The sequence below is a fragment of the Cydia strobilella genome, chromosome Z (assembly GCF_947568885.1).
Source record: "Cydia strobilella chromosome Z, ilCydStro3.1, whole genome shotgun sequence".
Taxonomy (NCBI): domain Eukaryota; kingdom Metazoa; phylum Arthropoda; class Insecta; order Lepidoptera; family Tortricidae; genus Cydia; species Cydia strobilella.
The window spans coordinates 58,563,361-58,588,439 of NC_086068.1; the positions used below are offsets into that span (position 1 = coordinate 58,563,361).

Here is a 25,079-nt window from a genome sequence, read left to right on the forward strand (position 1 = left end):
AATGCCAATACTTGATAAATCGTAAGTTTAATAATGTATGCCTAAGTCCATTAATATTTATTTCATTAGTAAAATATGTTATTCATTACAGAAGATTACCTTCAATGATTACGCGCATCAGCGTACCTTTTTTTTGATGTATCATTTATGATACAGACAGAATATAGAGGATGTATCATATACGATACAGTGCTCAACTACTACTACTTCACAATCATGTGTAAAAATACCTCCATGTCAATGTGAGCCTTATGTGCCCGCGTTTAAGGTGCTTTTCTGGTCGTCTCACGCCTGTCGCTTCACCGTGAATGAGTAAGATTAGCACCTGTTTCAAAATGTTCTTAAGCTAAAATACCCGCTACTGCCATGTCAAACTGAGCCTTATGTGCCTGTGTTTAAGGTGCTTTTCTGGTCGTCTCACGCCTGTCGCTTCACCGTGAATGAGTAAGATTGGCACCTGTTTCAAAATGTTCTTACGCTAAAGTACCCGCTACTGCCATGTCAAACTGAGCCTTGTGTGCCTGTGTTTAAGGTGCTTTTCTGGTCGTCTCACGCCTGTCGCTTCACCGTGAATGAGTAAGATTGGCACCTGTTTCAAAATGTTCTTACGCTAAAGTACCCGCTACTGCCATGTCAAACTGAGCCTTGTGTGCCTGTGTTTAAGGTGCATTTCTGGTCGTCTCACGTCTGCCGCTCCGCGGTGAAGGAGTAAGAGTAGTCCCGGTCCAGTTCGAAGCGAGTACGCTTTTTGATCATAGGAAACCGAGTCTGTAAACAAAGTATTAAAATGTAATTCGATAATAGTTATTTACGATACAAGTGCGAAAAAGAGGAAGTTCGAAACGAGTGGCGATAAATTAAAACACGATCGAAGGGAGTGTTTTAAATCGACACGAGTTGCGAATTACCTATCCGCACGTGTATCGTACAACGTTTTACAGTACATATGGCATATGGTTAAACTTTCGACATATGCACGAAAAGTGCTCTTTTACGCACTAGTGCGAGAAAGTAGCACCATATGTATTGTAAAGTATTTTATACACTTTTATTTAGCTTCACTGGCGAGATTTAGAGATATTATATGTATACAGGGTGGCTAAAAAATAAGTGCAATCCCGTTGCCAGGGAGGTTTTGGGATTATACTGAGCAACTTTTACTATGGGACCAACCACGAAATCGCGAAAATATTTATTAGAGATGCCACGAATATTTAGCAATTATTCGGTATTCGGCCTATTCGGCCACTTAGCCGAATATTCTGTGTTTGACGGAATGTTGCCTACTATTCGGCCGAATACCAAATATCTGTTGCACCTACTTAAAAAGAAAAATTACATAATAAGAATAACCAAAAACTAGTTATATTTAATATTTAAAATGTATTCTTGGTAAGTTATTGTTATTAAATACGAAGACACTTTTTTTATCAATCATGAGTCTGATTTGATTGACTCTTGACTACATTAATTAATTCTGTTCAACAAAAATATATCTTAGCAAACGTTGTGCTTTGTTGGCGAACAGTTTTCATAATAATTGTGATTTAAACTATTCAGTGTTCGCATGTCATGCCGAATATTCGGCACTTCGGCCGAGAGAGGGGCCAAATAAATTGTTCTCCACGCCATTGTATTAGTTTTAAGAACTAGCTTTAAGAACTATTTTTAAGAATATATGTGCTATACCCTGTCAGGGTCCATGTGAAACTTTATCAACTGTAACAACATATGTACCATGGTTTGCAATAAACATTTATGATTTATGATTCAAATATTCGGTATTCGGCCTAAACCACAACTCGGGGCGTCTCTAATATTTATTATACATGGGTGAATTAACTTTTTCTTGTCACTCGTTGCCATGGTTACGTTCTCCTGGCTCACTCTTAAAATCCCGATTTTATGGTAATTAAAATAACCAAACATGCATTTTTGTGGTAGATATAGGGCCTTTCCACTGAGCTACCACTAATAAGCACGTTTGTGGATGGTTATACAACATTCCGTCTAACAAACTGTGCTAATATTGTCCCCTGGCTGACGGGACACAATAACAACAAGAAATGTGACGTTTTCAATCAAAAGGTACCACATTGTCACTAGTCGATAAGGTTTATTTCAAATTGAAGCTATATGGAAATAGCGCCTTATTGACAGCCGACAATAAGTACCCTTTTGCTTGAGAATGGCACAAATAGTTGATTCACCCACATAAATAGCCATCCTGACTGTAACAGGTTCTCACAAAGAGGGTCTACAGTATAAGGTTCTTCAAAACACGAGTGTACAGGTTTTTAAAAAGTCGACAACGCGCATGTAACACCTCTGGAGTTGCAGGCGTCCATAGGCTACGGTGACTGCTTACCATCAGCCGGGCCGTATGCTGTATGCTTGTTTGTCACTGATGTGGTATAAAATTAAAAAACTGGCCAAGTGCGAGTCGGACTCGCGCACCGAGGGTTCCGTACTTTTTAGTATTTGTTTGTTTCAGCGGCAACAGAAATACATCATCCTTGAAAACTGTCCAGCAATCACGGTTCATGAGACACAGCCTGGTGACAGACAGACGGACAGCGGAGTCTTTGTAATAGGGTCCCGTTTTTACCCTTTGGGTACGGAACCCTAAAAAGTACTTACTAAAGCGTCGTCCGGAAGCCCCCTAAGCCTAGAGTTGAGCACGAACGGCACGCCCTCTAGGCCGCTGTAGCCGCCGAGCGTCTGATAGTTGTTACGCGGAAGCGGCGCGGGGCCCTTCTTGCGGATCTGGGGCGGCGGTGACGTCACGGGGGACTCCGTTGACGGAGGCCTGTACACATCATAGACCATTACATAGAGATATACGCGTGCGCCCGTGAGGGACAAAACATACGCTGTCGCATTGCGTATGTTAGAAACGGCCTTCCACTTGTATTACAAGCTACAAGCTTTTCATAAACGGGCCCCCGCTGTAATACAGTTCGAGAAATGGGCCCCTGCAGTAGAATCGAGTTGTATTTTACACCATTTTTACACACTTTTATTATTATTATGTACAGTCAGCTGCAGAGAAAAGGTACCCCACGTCCATACTAATTTACAGAACTTTTTATACAGGGGGGGTGCCTTTTCTCTGTAGCTGACTGCACCTGTTGCAACAATAGTACATTATATAGGTAAGTTAAATATTGCAAAGGAGAGTATATAGTTAAATCGCGACGGCTTACCGGAGCGATTTATTGACTTGAAATGATTTTTTTACGCTTGCCATTTGGTAAATAGGCAATGTACACGAATATTCTGCACATCATTTTGAAGCTCGATATGTCTGTTAAATTAAAAAAGTAAACTGCACAAAAAACTATTACCCGACTGCGACTTAGCGGTATAATTCTGAAAGTCGATTTTGTATACAATTGTATTGAAAAAAATTACGAGTGCCTAAATAGTTATGAGCGGTAGTGTATAACCAATGAGGATATAATAAAATAGAGCGGTACTGTCATAGTAAATTTTGTAACCACAGTAAATTCACTGCCATCTATCGACACACTTTAAAACTAAAAATGAAGATTTATAAAAATACGTTCAAATGTATTTAAAAATGGATAAATGTTTTTTTTTATTTGCATTAATTATTTTTATATGATTTTGACCCATGTTCTTTCACTGGTATGCGTTAAAATTATAAATAACAAACGAAACAGTCAACGCCCTCTATACGAGAGTAGGCCAAAACTAGTGGCGCCATCTGATCGAGAGTCAAATTTTCGTGATTTTCGAGGCACGTTTTTTCCTTAGACTGTATCCATCTATTACGGAGTTATATCTATCTTTGATATTATTTTTTTACGCTTGCCATTTGGTAAATAGGCAATGTACACGAATATTCTGCACATCATTTTGAAGCTCGACATGTCTGTTAAATTGAAAAAGTAAACTGCACATAAAACTATTACCCGACTGCGACTTAGCGGTATAATTCTGAAAATCGATTTTGTATACAATTGTATTGAAAAAATTACGAGTGCCTAAATAGTTATGAGCGGTAGTGTATAACCAATGAGGATATAATAAAATAGAGCGGTACTGTCATAGTAAATTTTGTAACCACTTTAAATTCACTGCCATCTATCGACATACTTTAAAACTAAAAATGAAGATTTATAAAAATACGTTCAAATGTATTTAAAAATGGATAAATGTTTTTTTTTATTTGCATTAATTATTTTTATATGATTTTAACCCATGTTCTTTCACTGGTATGCGTTAAAATTATAAATAACAAACGAAACAGTCAACGCCCTCTATACGAGAGTAGGCCAAAACTAGTGGCGCCATCTGATCGAGAGTCAAATTTTCGTGATTTTCGAGGCACGTTTTTTCCTTAGACTGTATCCATCTATTACGGAGTTATATCTATCTTTATTATTTTTCTCTTTGGTATAACAGAATGAACTGCAGGTACCTGGGCGCCGGCCTCGCCGGCTTGATGTTGTAAGACGGACTCAGGGCCTCGTAATCGTGACCCGTGGTGAAATCCTCTATGTTCGGATACGCGCTCACGTTCATGTTCTTCAAGTCCGATATGATCGGGGACAGCTTCGGAGGCCTCTCGGGCGCCACTCGCAGTCTGAAATTAATAGCATTATTGTATGCCTATTCACTCACTTCAGTTTAAATAAGAGTCACGAGACGGATTCTTTAACATTTTAGAGTGATAGGGGATATTACTGCAATGTTCTGCCACCAGAGTGCAGCACTAGCCCGTTTAGTAAACCATATAGTTACTTATACATACTGTACCTTTTAACAGGTTTTTGAAAAGTTTCCAGAGATCAAAATATGACATTGATGCATCAAGGCTGTTTGTTTATAGAGGACCCACCGGGAAACGCGAATCCGAAATTTCGCTATCTGCCTCTTTATCACTCGAATATTCAAGAGTTACAGAGATGTTAGATAACGAAATTTCGATTTTCTTGTTTCCCGATTATGTTAGTGGCGCCCCCTATGCAGAGTTTCGCGTTATATTCCCTATTAAGGGAATGATTAAAGAGACAAAAACGATTTTCTTAATTTTCTTATCAAGCAGAAACGTCTGCGAGCGATACTACTTTTAAATTAAAGGACAAATAAAAAAAAATACACCGGCAGGACTCGAACCTGCGACCATTCGCAGACGTTTCTTTCTGCTTGATAAAACATTAGCTTAGTATGGTTTATCACGTTATTACTGGTGAATTCTCAATATAATTTAAGACTTCAGTGCCTGTTAAGAACATTAAGGTGCTTAAGCATTAAGGGAAGGAATGGAAATTCGCACACAACTGGTAGAGCTCCGTGGCTCAGTTGGCAGAAGCGATTGGACCGGTGTTCCAATGGTCGCAGGTTCGAGTACTGCCGGAGGTGTACATTTTTCCAATTTTCCTTTAATTTAAAAATTTGTTTCAAAGAGACTGATATATTCCTCCGCAAGTAGACCTGCGGGCGCAGCACGGTCGCATTTTTATCGCTTGTCATTGTCACCATGCTTGTCACGTTCTAACAAGTACGTAAGTGCGAAAGTGACGGGCATAGGACAGGCGATAAATGTGGAACCATGCTACGCCCGCTGAACTATGCGTCAAATACTTTTCAAAGTTGGTTTCGTTCAAAAAAAAAAAGTTACACACTTTACGTTACACATTCCATCAAAGAGTAAATTTTCGAACGAAAAGAAAGAATAGGTATTAGACAGTATTTAAAATAATTTATTTAACACCATGCATGAAATAAAGCACCGGAAGATTAATACAGAAACGTATACAGCAGTTATTTTTAGACACAATTTCTATTTTAAAACTAGTATCAAACTATAAAGAGTAGGTAATTTGATCGTGACGTCACATGTTAGTGTTTCATATAAATGAGGGCTAATGCGTATGAATTCGCCGCTAGGGGCGCTAGTGTAGATGGTGGTATTTTCCATAGTTCGAAATGTCACTTGTCACTTCAATGACTGACAGCTGTTCTTTAGTCTTTTGGACCACCATCAACAGAGGCGCCAACTGGTGAGCAAAAAAACGATAGCCCTCATTCCATAGTAGCAAAATCGTGTTGACAGTTCGAAAAAGAAACTGATTTGACTAGAGTAGGTATGGCTAATGAAAGTTGAACCAGAAAAAACGCGGCAATTTTAAAAAATCTGTAGCAGGCGGTTCTTTGATTTTGCATATTTTTTATACTTTTCATGATTTCTAGATAATTGTCACTTCATAAATAACTAGTTTAATAATGCATGTTTGATTAAAATAATAATGAACAAGTTTGGGAACAAATCAAATTATTTTATTAAATATTTTTTTTTTTTTTAAGGAGTCACACTACTATATATAAATTAAAAACTGTAATAGATATCATATATTAAAGAAAAAGTGACGAAGCCCTCCAGTGGTGAAGGCCGGATTCGAACCGGCGTCTTTAGCTATCGCGGCTAACGCCATGAACCCCTAGGCCACCCCGCCACGGCGGTGCCCGTCCGAATTTCTTGACTATATGCCATCTTAGTAAGACTAGGCGTCTTTGACCAGCTCTAAGGGCAAGCAGTCACTTTTTCTTTAATATATGACATCTATTACAGTTTTTAAAATAATAATGTCAATTAAACTTAAATTTAGTATAATTTTTCAATTTGCATGGCTTTTTAAAGTCTAAATGTGTATGGCTCTATAAATAATAATGTAACACCACTGTATACCACATTTAATGGCAAATAAATATAATTTGTATTTTGTTAGAATATGAAAATTATAAAAAGTATAAAAGTTATGCAATCCTTGTATTCAACGAGCCGCCTGCTACATATTATTGAATTTGCCGCGTTTTTTCAGGTTCAACTTTCATTAGCTAGACTCTAGTAGTTAAATACCCTACTGTGTTTCTTATGACTCGTATTTGTGCGTGGCATGCGCTGCAGTGGGATCCCAATCCCACAGATGATTGATACAGTATGTAACATTAGGTGATGAAAACCGTTAGCAAATTCGAAAACATCAAACTCAGGCGACACTAAATACCTATTTGTCCAAACTAAGATGTCATGATACAGTTTCGAAGATACAGAACTGGAAATAAATAATATTTTAACATTACATACATAAATATACATTCAGGGTTACGCCTTTAACATAATTAAGTTCACAACTTCACATACCCATTTAATTATTGTTAGAAAATAGATAGATAAAAGAAATAATCTTTATTGCACACCTAAAAAAAAGTTTCAAAAAAAAGAACACAAGTGACTACACAGGGTGAAATTTTAACCACCGTTTAAACTCTGCGTAGGGGTCGTCCAGAAACCGTGTGATCATATTTGGCCTATTTTTGATCCCCCCCCCCCTCCCCCTTGGTGATATTTGGTGATTTTAACGCAACGCGATTTCGGCATTGGTTCCATAATAAAAGTTGTTCAGTATGACCATAGAGTAACTTATACTAGTGCGGTACTGTCATAGTAAATTTCGTAACCCCAGTAAATTCACTGCCATCTGTCGACACACTTTAAAACTAAAAATGAAGATTTATAAAAATACGATAAAATGTATTTAAATATGGATAAATGATTTTTTTATTTGCATTAATTATTTTTATGATTTTGACCCAATGTTCTTTCACTGATATGCGTTAAAATTGTTGAATAACAAACGAAACCGTCAACGCCATCTATACGACAGTAGGCCAAAGCTAGTAGCGCCCTCTGAACGAGAATCAAATTTTCTTGATTTTCGAGGCACGTTTTTTCCTTAGACTGTATCCATCTATTACGGAGTTATATCTATCTTTGGTACGGTGGTAAAAATTTCACTCTGTATAGTAATATCTATACATCTTATAAAACAAAGTCCTCCTCTGTATGTATGTTCGCGATAAACTCAAATACTACTAAACGGATTTTCATACGGTTTTCACTTATCAATAGTGATTCTTGAGGAAGGTTTAGGTCACAGATTTAATATATACGCTAGATGACGCAAATACCACGATTTGTATTGAAACCAAGCGTGCCTACTTTTTCATACAACATTTACGCATAATTTTTTTTTTTATAGGGACATTCTTACACAAATTGGCTAAGTCCCACGGTAAACTCAAGAAGGCTTGTGTTGTGGGTACTCAGACAACGATATATATAATACTTATACAAATACTTATAGGTAAATACATAGAAAACATCCATGACTCAGGAACAAATATCTGCATGTGTTCATCACACAAATAAATGACCTTACCGGGATTCGAACCCAGGACCATCGGCTTCATAGGCAGGGTCACTACCCACTAGGCCAGACCGGTCGTCAATATCATTTTAGAATTACTTGTCTGTGATAGGAAATACGTTCTTGCCTTTGGGTGCTCGCAATTTTTGGGCTGTTGCAGTTAAATATCATGCAACGAAGCATTTTTTAAGTTTTCACAGACGTCCTGGCTGGCTGCAACAACTGACGCGCGTGGACTGTAAAGAGCGACGGTCAACCTCGACGCTTGGTCGGGGTTGGGACAAGCGAAGTAGATGCATTTGCGTCTTCTATGGTATATTTATTACTGTGGTTTAAGTGTATAATTTGTTAGGGTTTAGTGTTACCCGTGCAAAGCTGGGGCGGGTCGCTAGTAATAATCCCAAGTATTTAATTTTCAATTGATGACCTTTGTTAAAGAGTTAGTGTCAGACCTAACTTTTTGTTTCGGTTTCGGCCAGTTTCGGCCAAAATATAATGTTTAACCGAAGAAAGGTTAGTCCCGTCACAGGGCGGACACGCTATACATCAGAAATCACTTGCGTTTCTGTGTAAAGTGCACGTCTGTACACGCGTCATGCGTCATAGTGTAAGTTGCTTAAAAATAGTACTGAGCGGTCGGCAAACGGCCGTCAATCTGGTGTCGCGGGGCGAGGTAATTCGAGTCGGGGCGGGGCGGTGCTAATACTATTACTTATTCTGTGGTCTTGTGTTCATCCGCATTAAAGAATAAATTAAGAAATTCAGGACAATACTCGGGCGCTGCTCGTACTGACACCGTATATAATTTTGAAAGGGCGGTCATAAAGCGATTCCATTGTTGAACCGTGAAAAATGCCATTGAAGTTTTCGTTTACATTACAATGTACTTTCAACTTGCTTTTTAGTTTAAAGAAAGTTTTTAGCCAAAAATAAACGATAAAATCCAAGCATGTTTTATTTCCCTGCTCAGAATTATTTAATAATCATCATACGAGTACTAAACCATTAGCCAAAAAAAAAAATCGTGAGCCCATGCCTCGCTTGCGCCTGATAGAAAAAAAAAAAAACGGCCAAGTGCGAGTCGGACTCGCCCACCGAGGGTTCCGTATTTTTTTAGTATTTGTTGTTATTGCGGCAACAGAAATACATCATCTGTCAAAATTTCAACTATCACGGTTAATGAGATACAGCCTGCTGACAGACAGACGGACAGCGGAGTCTTAGTTATGGGGTCCCGTTTTTACCCTTTGGGTACGGAAACATAAAGATGCTCTTAGAAAAAAACACAAAAAGAGGGTATAAAATTATATATCTTATAAGATACATTGCCAAGAATTGTGCACTAAAGAGTATTGTGTTGTATTACGAGCATGTGTGACTTTTAGGATTGTGTATTTATGAAAAGTTTGTGAAAAAACTAACCTTCTATTGGCCTCAGGAGTAGTATTGGAGACGACGTTCTCGTACTCATTCTGTGTGTGCGTTGGCGAGGACTCGACGCTGCCGTCGCCGACTTTGTAGCATACCATCTTGCCGTTTATCTCACTGTGAATAAGGCACAGAATTGTGTGTAAGTTTATGATATTTATCCTGGTCACGGCACCAAAGTGCCGTATACGTAAACAGTAAGTAAATATTTTAAGTATTTTATTGTATGTAAAAACAAATTTAAAACAGATTTACAATGTAAATAAAGGTAGCAACGGGCGGTGTAAGCAATCATTTCATTTCATTTATTCATATACAATAATACATTGTGTTTGAATGTTTACATTATTAAATAAAATATGCTTATTTACAAATAATTTACAAATAAATAATTTCATTTACAATTATACAATCCCGTCCGTTATACAGTCTCTTCCCGACAACCTTAGGGTAACAGTAAGCATACACAGTGGCATAATGGCATTACAGCAATAAGAAAACAAGATAAGATAAGGGATATTTTTCTTTACTTCAGTAGCGAATGATATAACATACTAGGATTCATGAAATAAAACTATGAAAACGGATTATATCGCGTATTATGAATTTATAAAACAACCCGACCATTATGAACCGATTTTGCATGTATAACCCAGCCTTAAAATTTATAGTTTAATATAGTTCATTATTTTTGTATGTAATTTTGCACATTGTAGTTTCTCCTCAGTCACCCGTTGACCACGAACGCTGTAAAGGGTTCGAAACGTCGGGATGTATTATAAATTCATTATACGCGATATAATTCGTTTTCATAGTTTTATTTCATGAGTAACTATCGCGGTAACCGAAGACAATATTATATACTTTGATTCAACAAAACAACATGTTTTAGTATTAATATGGGGATTTCCATTTGGCAACCACATAATATTAATACCAAAGCAAGTTCTATTATCGAATCAAAGTGTTTTCTATGTTCCATCACTGAAGTAAAATGGAAAATATGTTGCTTTTTCTTATTCAAACCAGTCCAAAAAAACTTCATAATGTACAGAGTCCTTTATTAGTCTCAGTGAAATTACTCACCCAGCTAATATAAATCCTCGCGGCGCCTGCCGCATCCGCGAGCATACGATCACGTCCGTCACGGGTGGCAAGCGCGTCTCTGCCGCCCCTCTGAATATTAAAATAATATATTAGTTGTTGTGAAAGTCAGAGACACTAATTTAATTATACTGTGGTCAATTTCAGAATGTTTCAGAGAATAGACTATCACTTACAAACTAATTTCCACATAGCGTCTTAGGAAACCATACCATCACACCACACCACACTTTTGAAGCTACTGCAATAGGGGATATTACTGCAATGTTCTGCCACCAGAGTGCAGGACTAGCCTTTTTAGTAAACCATAGAGTAACTTATACATACTGTACCTTTAACAGGTTTTTGACAAGTTTCCACAGATAATAAAATATGACATTGAGGCGGTTTGCTTACAGAGGACCTACCGGGAAACGCGAATCCGAAAACTCGATATCTGCCTCTTTATCGCTCGAATATGCAAGAGTGGCAGAGATGTTAGATAAAGAAATTTTCTTGTTTCACGATAGACCCTCAGATTGTGGTAGTGGCGCCCTGGTGCCCCCTACGCAGTTTCGCTTATATTACCTATTATTGTTGATATTTGTAACTAGCTTTTGCCCGCGACTTCATGTGCGTGGAATTAGTTCCAGCAGTTAAAGTATAGCGCCTGGATAAAATCCAATGGCAATAAAAAGCAGGCAACCTATGTTCGTGATATTTTCTATCGAGCGTAAGTTGTATAATCTGGTTTTGAATCAATTAAGTTACTAGAGAGAGACCTCAAGATTGCTGTTCACATTTTTGGCAACCGTTTCGATTTTTCAAAACTCTGCTGCCCGTGTTATTACAGGTCAGGAACGCCTGTGGATGCCTGTGCGGCTATCCGTCGGGAGTGGGTGAAGACAGGAGACCACAGGCCTCATTGGATGCGACTGTTCCCACGATCTGAGGCGCGGTTAGATCTGTGAAACAACGGGCCGTGGGAACCCACCTTGGAGAATGCACGGATCAATAAGAACAAATGTACCTTGACACTCGTGTACACAAACGCCGCTTGCCCGCCCGCCCGGCCACACTGTAGCCAGACGGGGCCGCCTCGCGTTCGCCGACCACTGCTATACCGTCCATCACGTAGCCCGGGACGCCTGGAACAATAGAAAAACGTTATTATTGTCAGACATCGGATTCTAGAGAGCAAAATTTATGATAGCTATCGATAAGTTAAATTATACGCCCCGTATAAACGCGCTATATAATGTACCTACCTATACTGTCCGCGCGCCAATTCCGTGCAATCGGAGGTCGAGGAAGTGGGAGGGTGTGCGCCGCGCCCGTACGTACAAAACGACCCTGTCATGTCATGACGCCCAACATTCCTAACATTCCTCAGCCGTGCACGGAATTCGCGCGCGGATAGTACATACTATGCCTATTTACACAGAATATTCACTTAGCTTCAGACTTAGGCCGCAGACTCGGCAAATTAAGGCCGTTCACACACTTTGGTCGAGCGCAATGTCTGAATGACGCGGGCTTAGTCTGACAGATGCCGCAGCAGACTCATGTCTCGGGCATTTGGCTACAGTCTAATATCAAGAGAGTACTTGTCTTTTTAGAGCTCTTCCTCAAACTTGAACAGGCAGATATAGTGAGTGGGCTTCCTGCCGAACAGCCCGTTCTGCCGCAGCAGCCGTCGGCATCTTCGTGGTAGGTCCGACTGACAGCATATCCGGGGCATTTGGCTACAGTCTAATCTAGAGAACTTGTCAATTTAGTTAGAGCTCACCCTCAGACTTGGACAGGCAGATGTAGTGAGTGGGCTTCCTGCCGAACAGCCCGTTCTGCCGCAGCAGCCGTCGGCATCTTCGTGGTAGGTCCGACTGACAGCATATCCGGGGCATTTGGCTACAGTCTAATCTAGAGAACTTGTCAATTTAGTTAGAGCTCACCCTCAGACTTGGACAGGCAGATGTAGTGAGTGGGCTTCCTGCCGAACAGCCCGTTCTGCCGCAGCAGCCGTCGGCATCTTCGTGGTAGGTCCGACTGACAGCATATCCGGGGCATTTGGCTACAGTCTAATCTAGGGAACTTGTCAATTTAGTTAGAGCTCACCCTCAGACTTGGACAGGCAGATGTAGTGAGTGGGCTTCTTGCCGAACAGCCCGTTCTGCCGCAGCAGCCCAGCGTCGGCGTCTTCATCGTAGGTCCGGCTGACGGCCACATAGCCGGCGGGGCACTTGGCGATAGTCTCGACTATTTGGAGCGAGAGCAGCGGCCGCGAGTCCGGCAGCGCCCCGTTCAGCGCGCTGAGTACGCGCGACATTCTTACATCGTTCGGGTTCTAGAAAAAACGAAAAGGATGTACCTTGTTTTAGACAATAGATTATGTAGTTTTTTTGGTTATGGTGTAAATCAATCCTAATTACTTTAACGTTGAAATTGGACATTCGAGCAATATAAAAGCCTGAGTGCCCTAAATTGAACGTCTAAGTCGGACCTGGTCATCGTCCTCGCTAGATGGCGCGGTCACACGGACCCGGTGAGCGGGTTAACGAAAAATAGTATGATTACGTCACACGAATTTGACAATTTTTTTACCCCTTCTTGTCACACCTGGTCACATTTGGCAACCCCCTCCCCCCGTGTGACGTCAAATATTTGGCAATTTTGTCTTCAAACGAAATAAGCAATTTAAATAAAGTATCATTATTTTAATTAAAAACATATTTTTAATAAAAACAATATTCGTAATTTTATGACATAAAATCGATTAGGAATAAAAAAAATCACGAATATGAACGATTTATCATAGTAAAACTCTATTCTTTAACTGTACAGCGAATACAAAAAAATCCAAAAAGTGTTTGGAAACAAGTGATATTAAAGTGACGTCACAAAGTTTGTGACTCCCCCCTCCCCCATGTCACATTTTCTTGACCCCCTCCCTACCCCTAAACGTGTGATGTAATTAACGGATGACCCCTAAATGTGAGCTGTGACTTCTTAATAAACAGGTTTAAGTCGGTTTCACAAATGTTTCTTGTATATTTATTTGGTGAATGTCCCTCCTGAGGCCGTAGTCGATTTTGAAGCAAAAATTTAAAATTGATAGATTTAGTCGTTGAAATTATACACGTTTTGTTACGTAATATCTAAATAACAAGTATTGGTTTCTATTAGCACGTCTTCTCATCTTGCCTTTTAATAATGAGGTCGCGAGCGTGCATCACCGGTAATATATGAAAAGAAGGGGCAGTTTTTAAAAATTCATCAATAATTTATGGTGGTAAGATATACAAATTGATGTATAAGAATAGTTTCAGCAAATGTTGTAGATTGTTTAAGTATCAAAATTACGTTGAAATTAAGTCGATTTTCAGAGAAATTGTCACTTGTTTTGAAGTAATTTCTGGAGAAAATTGATTTCGTCTAACTTTCATTTACACTACTTCAAAGTCATAATGTCATAATAATAAAAATGTAGTCTGATAAACGTCAAGTATGGGATATGTGTAATACAAAATTACCATGTTTAGCCGTCCAAACTTTACGAAATTTACAAATAAGAGCGACAAAATCAGTGCTTTACGCGCGTTTACCTAAACGTCCATCAGAAAAGCAAACATTACTAATTTTGTGAGTCTGTTCTCAAAAAAATGATCTGATAAAAGGTTAGATAAGAAGACGTGCTAATAGAAACCAGTACTTGTTATTTCAATTAGGTAACAAAAGGTGTACAATTTCACCGACTAAATCTATCAATTTTACATTTTTGCGACTAAAATCGACACCGGCCTCTTACATAACGGCTACGCTTGCTACAATCACAAGTAGCTTGCTAAACCAATAAATAATGAGGTTAAGGACTTAGCATTATCTACTGGAGTCAAATCTGACTCGCCAAATGTGACCAAGTGTGACAAGCAGGGGGGGGGGAGGGGGAAAAAACCTAGAAATTGGTGTGACATATAAGTGACCCGCTAAGCGGTGTCTGTGTAGTTTGTTTGTGATGTGAAGTATTTCAAAGGATAGTTTCCAGTCGCCATCAGATATATCGGAGCGGCCGAGGTGCTCAAAAGTATCTCAACACGCACTCTAACGCCTTGACAATAGAAGCGTGTTCAGATATTTGTGAGCTCCTTGGCTCCTTTTTTCTTCAAGCTGTTGAAATAAATGTCGCATAATGTACGCATGTTATACGGTCGTATTATTTTATGATATGAGGTACGAGTTCTACTAAAAAAACCGGCCAAGTGCGAGTCGGACTCGCGTTTTAAGGGTTCCGTACATCACACAATAACAACACCACGTTTCACGTAAACCATTGCGGCTGTGTCCATAAAACAGCCTAACCGCATTTTTGGTCTTAAGTCCGACTCACGCTTGAATGTAAATTTCTAATAGGTTTTCCTGACATCTCTAGGTAAAGAACTATTTTGTGTATTTTTTTCAAAATTTTAGACCCAGTAGTTACGGAGATAAAGGGGGAATGGTCATTTTTTGCATATTTTCTTGAATAACTTCTAAACTGTTTATCTTAAAATTATAAAAAAAAATATTTGAGATTCTCACAATAAGCCCTTTCACTTGATATATAACACGATATAGTTTGCAAAACTTTGTTTTTTAATTTTCCATTAGCCCCCCAAAAATGGCCCATATGTTTCAAATTTATTTGTAGACGTTACATGTCCGTCTTTGGGTCACTGACTTACATATATGTGTGACAAATTTTAACTTAATTGGTACAGTAGCTTCGGAGCAAAGAGGCTGTGACAGACGGACGGATGGACGGACAGACAGACGCACGAGTGATCCTATAAGGGTTCTGTTTTTTTCCTTTTGAGGTACGAAACCCTAAAAAGACCGAGTCTGAACGTAGCCGGTTTGATAAACTTTTAAACTGAAGTTACGTAATAATTAACATTAACTGATAATGTTATCTTAGTTTCAATTCAATGAGCCAATGTATCCTATGCGCGGGTAATCGTTTTACCCGACTAGATAATGAGGAACATTCTCTATATAAGATAAGGTGCGTTGGGATTTTGAAAAAGAACTAAGGTGCGTTGGGATAACTTCGTATACCCCGCATTTGAAGTTATCCCAAGGCATGCAATTTAAAATGGCAAATATCTATAAAATCAGATGCACTCACACTTCACCAACACTGACTCTACTGCACCGCTTACCAAGGCATCTTGCTTACTGTTGCAAGTAAATATTCTTTATTGCACCAAAATTATTACATTTTAAAGAAAAATGCGGCCTGATCGCTAAAAAGCAATCTCTTCCAGACAACCTTTGGGTAGCAGGAAATGTAGAACTCATACAAAAGTCAACAGGTAGTGCATGGAGCTAAATATGGAGACTATTAAACACAAACACACATACTATACATACTACTAAGCCCCCGTACTAGACCTCCAGGTTTCACTACCCACCGACGTGTCTGGTGTCTGTTGAACCGCTCCGGAAGTGGGTAACTCCGCATACCACAGGAATAAATGGGGATGGTGTGAATCGGCGGCATGCGGATGTGGAGAACCGGAACAAACTATCCGTCACATGGTGCTGGAATGCCCTAACACCAAATTCGGTGGCAACTTGGAAGAGCTCAAGACCTTGACTGGGAAAGCCGTGGATTATTTTAAGGATTCTAGTTTTAAATTTTAATTTTATAATGCAGTGACATGTAGAGATATGCCATACGATAAATAAATATACATACTACTTATAAATATAAGTATTAAAACAAAACCTAACACACAAAAAAATATACAATACACAGTACAGTAAAAGCGTTTCTAGTTTATAAGATATTTGCCATTTAAAAAAATACCCCAGTGAGTTACAGTAGAATTCGCAGATATTGACATCAAAGGGAAGTGTCAAATACGTCATTGATAAAAATCAACGCAACCACCAAGTTGTTAGTTGGTTACTTGACGACCGCCATCTTGGCGACATCGAGTCGGGATTAATTTTTTGTTTTTGCTCATTAACGTTGTTTGAAGTGTAATACTGATAGCTTATTATGCAGTAAACTAATGAAGACGTGTGCGGATAATGAAGAATTAATCTAGATACGAGTTTATCCAACGTTTTGGCGTCAACGCCAAGTAGCTCCACGTGGCCCTTGTATAGTCGCTATCGCTATACAAGAGCTCATATCACAACTACCGAACAACGTCGTGCTCTAAGAGCATTTGGTATTTCTACCTTTAACCGTATCTGGATAGAGCCCTAGAGGCCATAATTGTATTATTTATACTTTTACCGTACACTGGCTGATTTACATCAAGATTGAAGAAATATAACACGATCCCACGTGGATCCCACTTTGACGTTGGCGAAATCATCGACAGTATCGATGGAGCCATTCTACATAAAGATTGATTGAAGTTGTTAGTTGCCAGTTGAAAAGTCGGCGATAAAAAAGCAATTATTGTTTTATCAAAAAAATTACTTATTTTCATGTTTCGTTAAAAGACAAGCGGAGAACCATCGACCGAAACACCACGAAATTAAATTTTATATTTCAAACTATGTTAGTCACAGTGGTTTCCTAGTAATGCAAATAAATTTATTACTAATAGTTTAATGATAAGCCCATTAGTTAATGTTGTTGGTATCCTTGTTGAGACAAATGAATCATCACTCATTAAGCTATTAAATACCTTTTAATTGTTGTTTATATATTACCCGTGGAATCTTAGAAATATTTAACTTCCAAAAAGGAAAAATTAAGGGTACAATTCGATTCCTTACATTTTATCCAACAAAAGATTGTATAGCAACTATATGCATAAACGCAATATTTCACTGACAAAAACGCAATTTTCTTGTTTTGTCCATACTTCATGATGGGCTCTCAGTGACCTTGACGTCACGTTCACTTATCGTTTGTTAGGAGCGTTTCGCGAGTGAAGTACGACCGTCGGACTTAGTGTCATTTCTGACTTTTGTATTGCTTTAATGCAATCGGTCCCATATAGACATTTGATCCTAAAAACAAACCTGATCCATTGATACCATTAAAGAAAATTTGTCATCAAACCTATTGTGGTTTGTTTACATTATTTTAAATACCTAAAGATACAGACTTGGATTCGCTCATGATAGGTATCTTTGACCTCTCGGTGTGGGTCTAAACAGTTATTTAGAAAGGAGGTCATTTGTCAATTAGCAGAGCAGGTGATCGACTTAACAAATTAACACCAACGTACTGGTTCCTAACACGATGGTTACGGAGTATTATTGACTGACGGATCTTGAGTTAAGAATAATTTCTTAAGAGGATAGTGGACGACCCAGGGACCGGACAACCCTTTCCGCGATAAAACCCTTTCAATGGGTGTCCCTTAAACACGGCTAACACATTGAAAGACTTTCCCTTTTGATCTGCAAGCCCATTCCACATTCATACCCCTACCTTTGACTAACCCTTATTGAAAAGCTAACCAAAAATAAGGCTAGCCCTTAATAATGGTTACCCTTATCTTTAAGCGCTTTTTATAAAGGTTTCCCTTTGCGTGAAAGAGACAGGATTAGTATATGTCTACGCCAGTGTATGAAAAGGAAAGAAAATACGTGCCTAGTCAAAGAACGCCGCCGTCGCCGCCGACGATCGCTCGGATTCGAAGTAATGTGTGCTTTATGAACAAGGTAGACGACTTAAATTAGCACGCTTATATGCTAAAAGGGAAGCCCTTTATAAGGCTAACCCTTATAAGCAATATGCAAGGTGTTGGTGAGCGGATGATATGGGTTTTGTAAGGGTATTTGGGCTACCGATTACACAAATGTGTGTACACAAATATAAGGGTTTATAAAAGCAAAATGAAGGGTTTCGTCTGGCAAAGGGTATGGTGAGTTAAGCCTTATGCAATACCCTTATAAAACCCGGATAAGGGATAGCGGGCCGGTCCCTGGGACGACCGCTTTTCCATACAAACGTTTCCATTTTCGTCTCTGGATATTGACATTGTGGAAAATATTTTTTAGGGTTCCGTACCTAACGGGTAAAAACGGGACCTATTACTAAGACTCCGCTGTCCGTCTGTCTGTCAGCAGGCTGTATCTCATGAACCGTGATAATTTATAATTTATTTGCTAGAATCATGGTTAACACAGATGTTACATCGAAATATTAGTCCAGCACAATTCTGCCTACTTGTGGCGTGCAAATTTTACACACAGCTAGACAGTTGAAATTTTTACATATGATGCATTTCTGTTGCCGCTATAATAACAAAAAAACCGGCTAAGTGCGAGTCGGACTCGCGCACCGAGGGTTCCGTACTTTTTAGTATTTGTTGTTATAGCGGCAACAGAAATACATCATCTGTGAAAATTTCAATTGTCTAGCTATCACGGTTAATGAGATACAGCCTGGTGACAGACAGACAGACGGACAGCGGAGTCTTAGTAATAGGGTCCCTTTGGGTACGGAACCCTCGGTGGGCGAGTCTAACTCGCACTTGTCCGGTTTTTGAATAATAAAATGTTGACTGACAACGGACTAGGTGACAAGTTATTTTAACCCTTGTATAGTCGGCATCAGATATATCGGAGCGGCCGAGGTATTTACAATATCTGAACACACACTCTAACGCCTTGACAATAGAGTGCGTGTTCAGATATTTGTGAGCACCTCGGCCGCTCCGATATATCTGATGCCGACTATACAAGGGTTAAAATAACTTGTCACCTAGTCCGTTGTCAGTCAACATTTTATTATTCAAAATCGACCTTCGGGCATTGCGACAAGGTTCACTATGACGCGACGCGCACGGTCAATGGTTTAGAATAAATTTAAAAGTGTTAAAATCCACTTTCACTTTTAAATCTATTTTAAGCTTAATAGCATAGTTCGCAGGCGTTTCTGCTTGTCTGTCTGTCTGTCACAGCCTATTTTGTCCGAAACTACTGAACCAATTAAGTTGAAATACACATATGTAAGTTTGTGACCCAAAGACGGACATGTAACGTAAACAAAGAATTTTAAACACGGGGGCCACTTTTGGGGGGTAAATGAGAAAATTAAAAAATTAAGTTTTTCAAACTATATCTTATTACATATCAAATGAAAGAGCTCATTGTGAGAATCTCAAATACATATTTTTTATAATTTTGGGATAAACAGTTTAGAAGCAATTCAAGAAAATAGGCAAAAAATAACCATTCTCCTCCCCTTTATCTCCGAAACTACTGGGTCTAAAGTTTTGAAAAAATCCACAAAATAGATCTTTACCTATAGATCACAGGAAAACCTATTAGAAATGTGCAGTTAAGCGTGAGTCGGGATTAATTACTTAGTTTTTGATCCGACCCCTACGGGTTTTTAAAGACATTTCACTCACGTTTCACATAAAAAATACATTGTTTAAATTGTAATTTACGGAACCCTTGCATGCTACCGGTGTTCATCGATTTATAAGACGTTATCACGTCAAAATACTGTCAACCATGGGCGTATGATGATGATGATGAAGATACATAATTTTACACCCTCCTCTTTTCTAAGAGAATTTCTAAGGCACAAACGAGGCTTGAACCCACGTTTTTTTTTATTTGTTAAGAAAATGGTTACTAGCCGGGCAGTGGCGTAACTAGGGGGGGGGGGCGCCAAAATGGGCAAAAGGCAGCAGAAGGGAAACTTTTGTCAGTTGTCACTGTCGTCAGGGGGCGGAAATTTGGTGACTACCCCGGGCGCCATATCCTCTAGCTACGCCCCTGTAACCGGGTCCACACAGAGTGAACATACGCGCGAGGATATTACCTCGCGCGTATTGCTCGCTCTGCGTAGACCGGGATACTGACAAATCTATTTATTAACACGCTTTTATAAGGTCGACCTGTATGTAACCAACTATGTAATGGAATCTAAGGTAACTAATTAAACCATCTTGCCGGTTTCCGATGAAGCTGTATGTCAATGCAATATTATGGTACCATCGAGCTGATCTGATGATGAAGACAAGAGGTGGTCATAGGAACTCTGTGATAAAACAACGCAACCTAATTGTGATTGGAGCTTTTAGAATTGTCTTGATGAGTATTAATTGCCTGCGGAAAAAAAGTAATTAAAATTTTTGCCAAAACTTATTAAATAAATTAACTTACCTATGTGGGTCATTTGAACAACTCAATATATGCATTATGCATTTCGTACCTTGTCACAGTGAAATTCAATATGAAAGTCGCCAGAGACCTCATACTATTGTCACTGTGACAAGGTACGAAATCGTACTGAAATTCAATTCCATGGCTGTACTAAGGTGAACTCAGGTTATCCCAATCCCAAAACACTCCCGAATTCTGGTTATTTCGAAAATCCATCATATCGAGAGTCCATTCCACTCCATTAGGTGATTTTCTTGATTACAAGGTGTGTTACTGGTCCATTCACCCTAATTAATTATAGTGTTTCACGCTCGCAGAGCACACAATCGCAATTGCATTGTATTTTAAAGGATTTCAGAACATTTCCATGAAAAATATAAATTTATAGGTTGTGTTTCTTACTGTTTCTTCAAAATTAAGCCTATATGGGGCATTCTCTATGAAAAGGGACCTTATTGTCGATGGCGCTTACGCCGCACAGCGTCGCGCGGCATTGTATTTATATCGGAGCATCGTTAATATTGGCGTAAGCGCCATCAACAATAAGGTCTCTTTTTATAGAAAATGCCACATATTACCAACCAATATGAGTTTTGTATGGAGAGTAAGAAAGAGCTGTTGAAAAATCAGTGACACAAAATGGATGGAAGAATATCTCTCTCTCTCTCTCTCTTTAGCCTTTTTCTACCCTTTGGGTGTAGGCCTCCTTCATTTTGCGCCATTCGTCGCGGTTCTGTGCGACTTGGAGCCACTGTTTCCCCACAGTCTTCTTAATGTCGTCGTCCCAGCGCATCTGGGGTCTACTTTGAGGACGCTCTTCCCCCCATGGTCGCCACTCGAGTAGTCGTTTGCTCCACGAATCGGTCTTCCGTGCTATATGACCAGCCCATTCCCACTTCAAATTGGCTACGCGTTTTATAACATCATTGACTTTGCTCTGTTGTCTCAGCCATTCATTTGTTTTACGGTCTCTCAATGTGATCCCCACCAATTTTCTCTCTAACGCCCGCTGGGCAACGCTCAATTTACGTAGTATGTCTTTGGTGAAAACCCAGGTTTCAGCTCCATAAGTGAGCACAGGCAGGATACATTGGTCAAATATGCGTGCTTTTTGTTCGGCCTTAAGGTTCATTTTGAAGGCAAACTCGAGATTGGAATAGGCTGCCCAGGCTAGTCGTACGCGTCTGTTGATCTCATTGGTTTGGTTCTTTTTTCCAGTCACTATCTCTTGTCCCAAATACACGTATTTATCGACAGTTTCGATGGCGGTATGGTTAACTGTGATATTCGCCTTGACATCTGTGTTGGTCATAACTTTTGTCTTGTCTAGATTCATTTCCAGGCCACACCGTATGGAAGCATCGCTGAGTTCTTGGATCATGCTTTGAAGTTCAGCGGGGTCGCTTGCCAGCAAGACAATATCATCAGCAAACCGTAAATTATTCAAGCGACTACCCCATATACTCAATCCACGCTTTTCCCAGTTCAGGCTTTTTAAGATGTCCTCTAGGACCAGAGTAAACAGTTTTGGTGAAAGCGTATCACCTTGTCGTACGCCCTTCTCAATCCGAACTGGCTCGGTCAGCGGGGGTAGGTTCACTTTTAGGGTGGCTCTTTTGTACATATTTTCGATTAGAGCAGTATATCGGTGATCTATGCGTGCATTTTGTAGTGATTCTATGACCGACCATGTTTCAACACTGTCAAATGCTTTTTTATAATCTATAAATGCTAACCACAAAGGCATTTGATATTCAGTCGTCTTTTCTATAATGATTCTCATTGACAATATATGATCCAATGTGCTGCTACCACTTTTAAATCCGGCTTGCTCCATTGGCTGATATTTTTTTTTTTTTTTTTTTTTAATCTGGTTTTTATGGAGGCTTTGGACACTCTAGGTGAACATGTCAGCCTCATGGGTGCTATCATAGTTCCCTACTCAAGGGAGAGGTCAATAAAGTGGTAAACACTGATTGCTTTGTCCGATATAGGCTCTGCCAACCAACAATTGATCTGTCCATTGTGCATGGAGCCCAGACTACCAAAAATTCTTTTTGTCAAGTCCGAATTCCGGACGCATTCCAACAACACGTGAGACAAGTCATCAGTCTTCTGACAGTTTGCACACAGTGGTGACGATTTAACACCCATCATGCACAGAAATTTGTTTGTAGGGATGTGTCCGGACCGGACTCGGAAAGCTGAGACTAACACTTTTCTAGAGAGGTTGGCAGAATCAAACCAGGGTATCCACAAGGGTCTATCTTGAATTGTTCTGTACCAATTGGCTGATATGAGTCAAGTTTTTTTGGTAAGGCGTAGAGTAATGATCTTGGTAAAGAGTTTATACAGGTGTGAGAGCAGACTGATGGGGCGATAGTTGTTTAAATCTGCTTTATTTCCTTTCTTATGAAGTAAGATGACTGTGGCACAGTTCCAGATCTCTGGTATAGTTTGTTCCTCCAAGCATTTGTTGAAGGCCGTTTTAAGTAGTTCAGTCACTCTATCTCCTCCATCCTTTACCATCTCAATAATAATGTTATCACTGCCGGGTGATTTGCCATTTTTCATTTTACTGAGAGCATGTTCGATTTCGCTTGTTGTTATTTCCGGAACATCTTCAGAGCCAACGTTCATGGAAGAATATATATTATACAAACACAATACCAAGGTGTCTTGATTTTGAATGCGATATTAATTTCCATTAAATACAGAAGAATTAACAGAAATATGCGATAAACATTGATTATAATATGAATTATCTGAGATGATTTTTTTGGGCTCGGGCCCTAATTTGTTAAACAAAAGCCTTTGTTCCTTTTAAGAGTGGTCTTCAGCGCGTGCCAAATCAGCCATGTCGTTTAAAAAGCAACTATTGTGATAGTATTAAGGTTCAAATTTATGTGACAGCTCATTCAGAGAACAATCAGGGTGGGTTTTTTGGAGATAACAAAACGTGTTATCTCCAAATGGGCTGTTTTATGAATTTGAACCATTAAATGAACGGTAAATTTGCTTAATACCGTTACATACGCAGGGGTTATTAGCAGTAAGCAGTGTCACCACTGCATAAAGGAAACAATACCTTTTATTTAACAGATTAAGGCCAAACCCAAAAAATCATCTGAGATAATTCATACTATAATAAAGGGGTTTTTATGCTACTGGTCTTAGTGGTCATCATTAACATGGAAACATATGTAACTACTTAGTATGTAATGTTTGACGATCATGATAAGAAGATAAGCATAATTTTGACATTGATGCAAATTTATAGTGTAATTTTTATCCTGAAATAAATAAATCTAAATCTAAGTGTAAAATTTCTAACTAAATTTCCCACATTACATATGATTTGCTTACTCAAACATATTTCAAATGCTTTATTTGAAACATCTAAATATAGGCCGGAAGAGTTGACAGTATTTTGTAAGAAGCAGTTAAAAATAAAGATAACAGTCATACCATTTTATCAGCCATTGACAATCGCCCACATGAATAACGCACTGGCACATTGATTGTAACTTTTTTACCGGGATTATGACTTGGGCATTGTATAGCATGCATCCATAAACAAACTACTTACGAGAAACAGGCACAGTACGAATTTCTTGTAAAATTACCAGTTTTATTACGCATTCAGTTTAGTTACGTTCGAACGGCCGACTTGGCACTAGTCCATGCCCCATGCACTCGCGAGAAAAGTAATTAAAATCAATTGAATACTCGAACGATTCTGCCCGACTCACGAGTGCAGCGGAGACTGTATGATAATGACGCTTAATCCGTTAATAGTTCTGTACTCACCAATTTATGACATCACGATCGCCTGAGAGATGCTGAGACCTTTCTTTTCGATTGTATCCTTCAAACAATGAACCACTTAACGGGATATGTAAACAAATTTTAATCAAATATATTGAATTAAAACTTCTAAAAAATCAATTATACTATCACGTTGTCCCACATTGTACTATTAAAGTTATTATGTAAAGATTATTTTATAAATTCATTAAATTATTATGACAACAAAACAGCCGAAATAAAATGGCAGGTTTGGCAGCGACGGCCGACGGGCGGTGCTGCCAGACGCCAGACTCACTGACACCGCTCAATCAATCCATTGTCATTTCAAACCTCCAGCTCCAGCCAATACCAGAATAATTTAAAGTAAACAAAATGTACATGTATTAT

General features: G+C 39.1%; 1 protein-coding gene and 1 long non-coding RNA gene across 3 annotated transcripts in view; one reads left to right on the plus strand and one right to left on the minus strand.

Moving 5' to 3' along the window:
• Positions 1-20,817, plus strand: part of LOC134755238 (uncharacterized) — a 108,884-nt gene extending 88,067 nt beyond the window's left edge. Inside the window, exon 3 of the long non-coding RNA XR_010129016.1 lies at positions 20,685-20,817. This is a non-coding gene — a long non-coding RNA (uncharacterized LOC134755238). The remainder of the gene's footprint in view (positions 1-20,684) is intronic.
• Positions 1-24,932, minus strand: LOC134755183 (uncharacterized). Of its 2 annotated transcripts, XM_063691691.1 has the most exons (9): positions 24,693-24,932; positions 12,867-13,095; positions 11,782-11,899; positions 10,755-10,844; positions 9,663-9,785; positions 7,038-7,085; positions 4,448-4,612; positions 2,641-2,809; positions 1-768 (listed from the first exon to the last, which is right to left on the minus strand). In XM_063691691.1, exons 2-9 carry the CDS (start codon positions 13,075-13,077, stop codon positions 682-684), a joined length of 1,011 nt encoding a protein of 336 aa, XP_063547761.1. In that variant the 5' UTR covers positions 13,078-13,095; positions 24,693-24,932; the 3' UTR covers positions 1-681. The 2 variants fall into 2 exon arrangements, with proteins under 2 accessions (XP_063547761.1, XP_063547763.1); XM_063691693.1 differs by lacking the exon at positions 7,038-7,085.
• Positions 24,933-25,079: the final 147 nt, after the last annotated feature.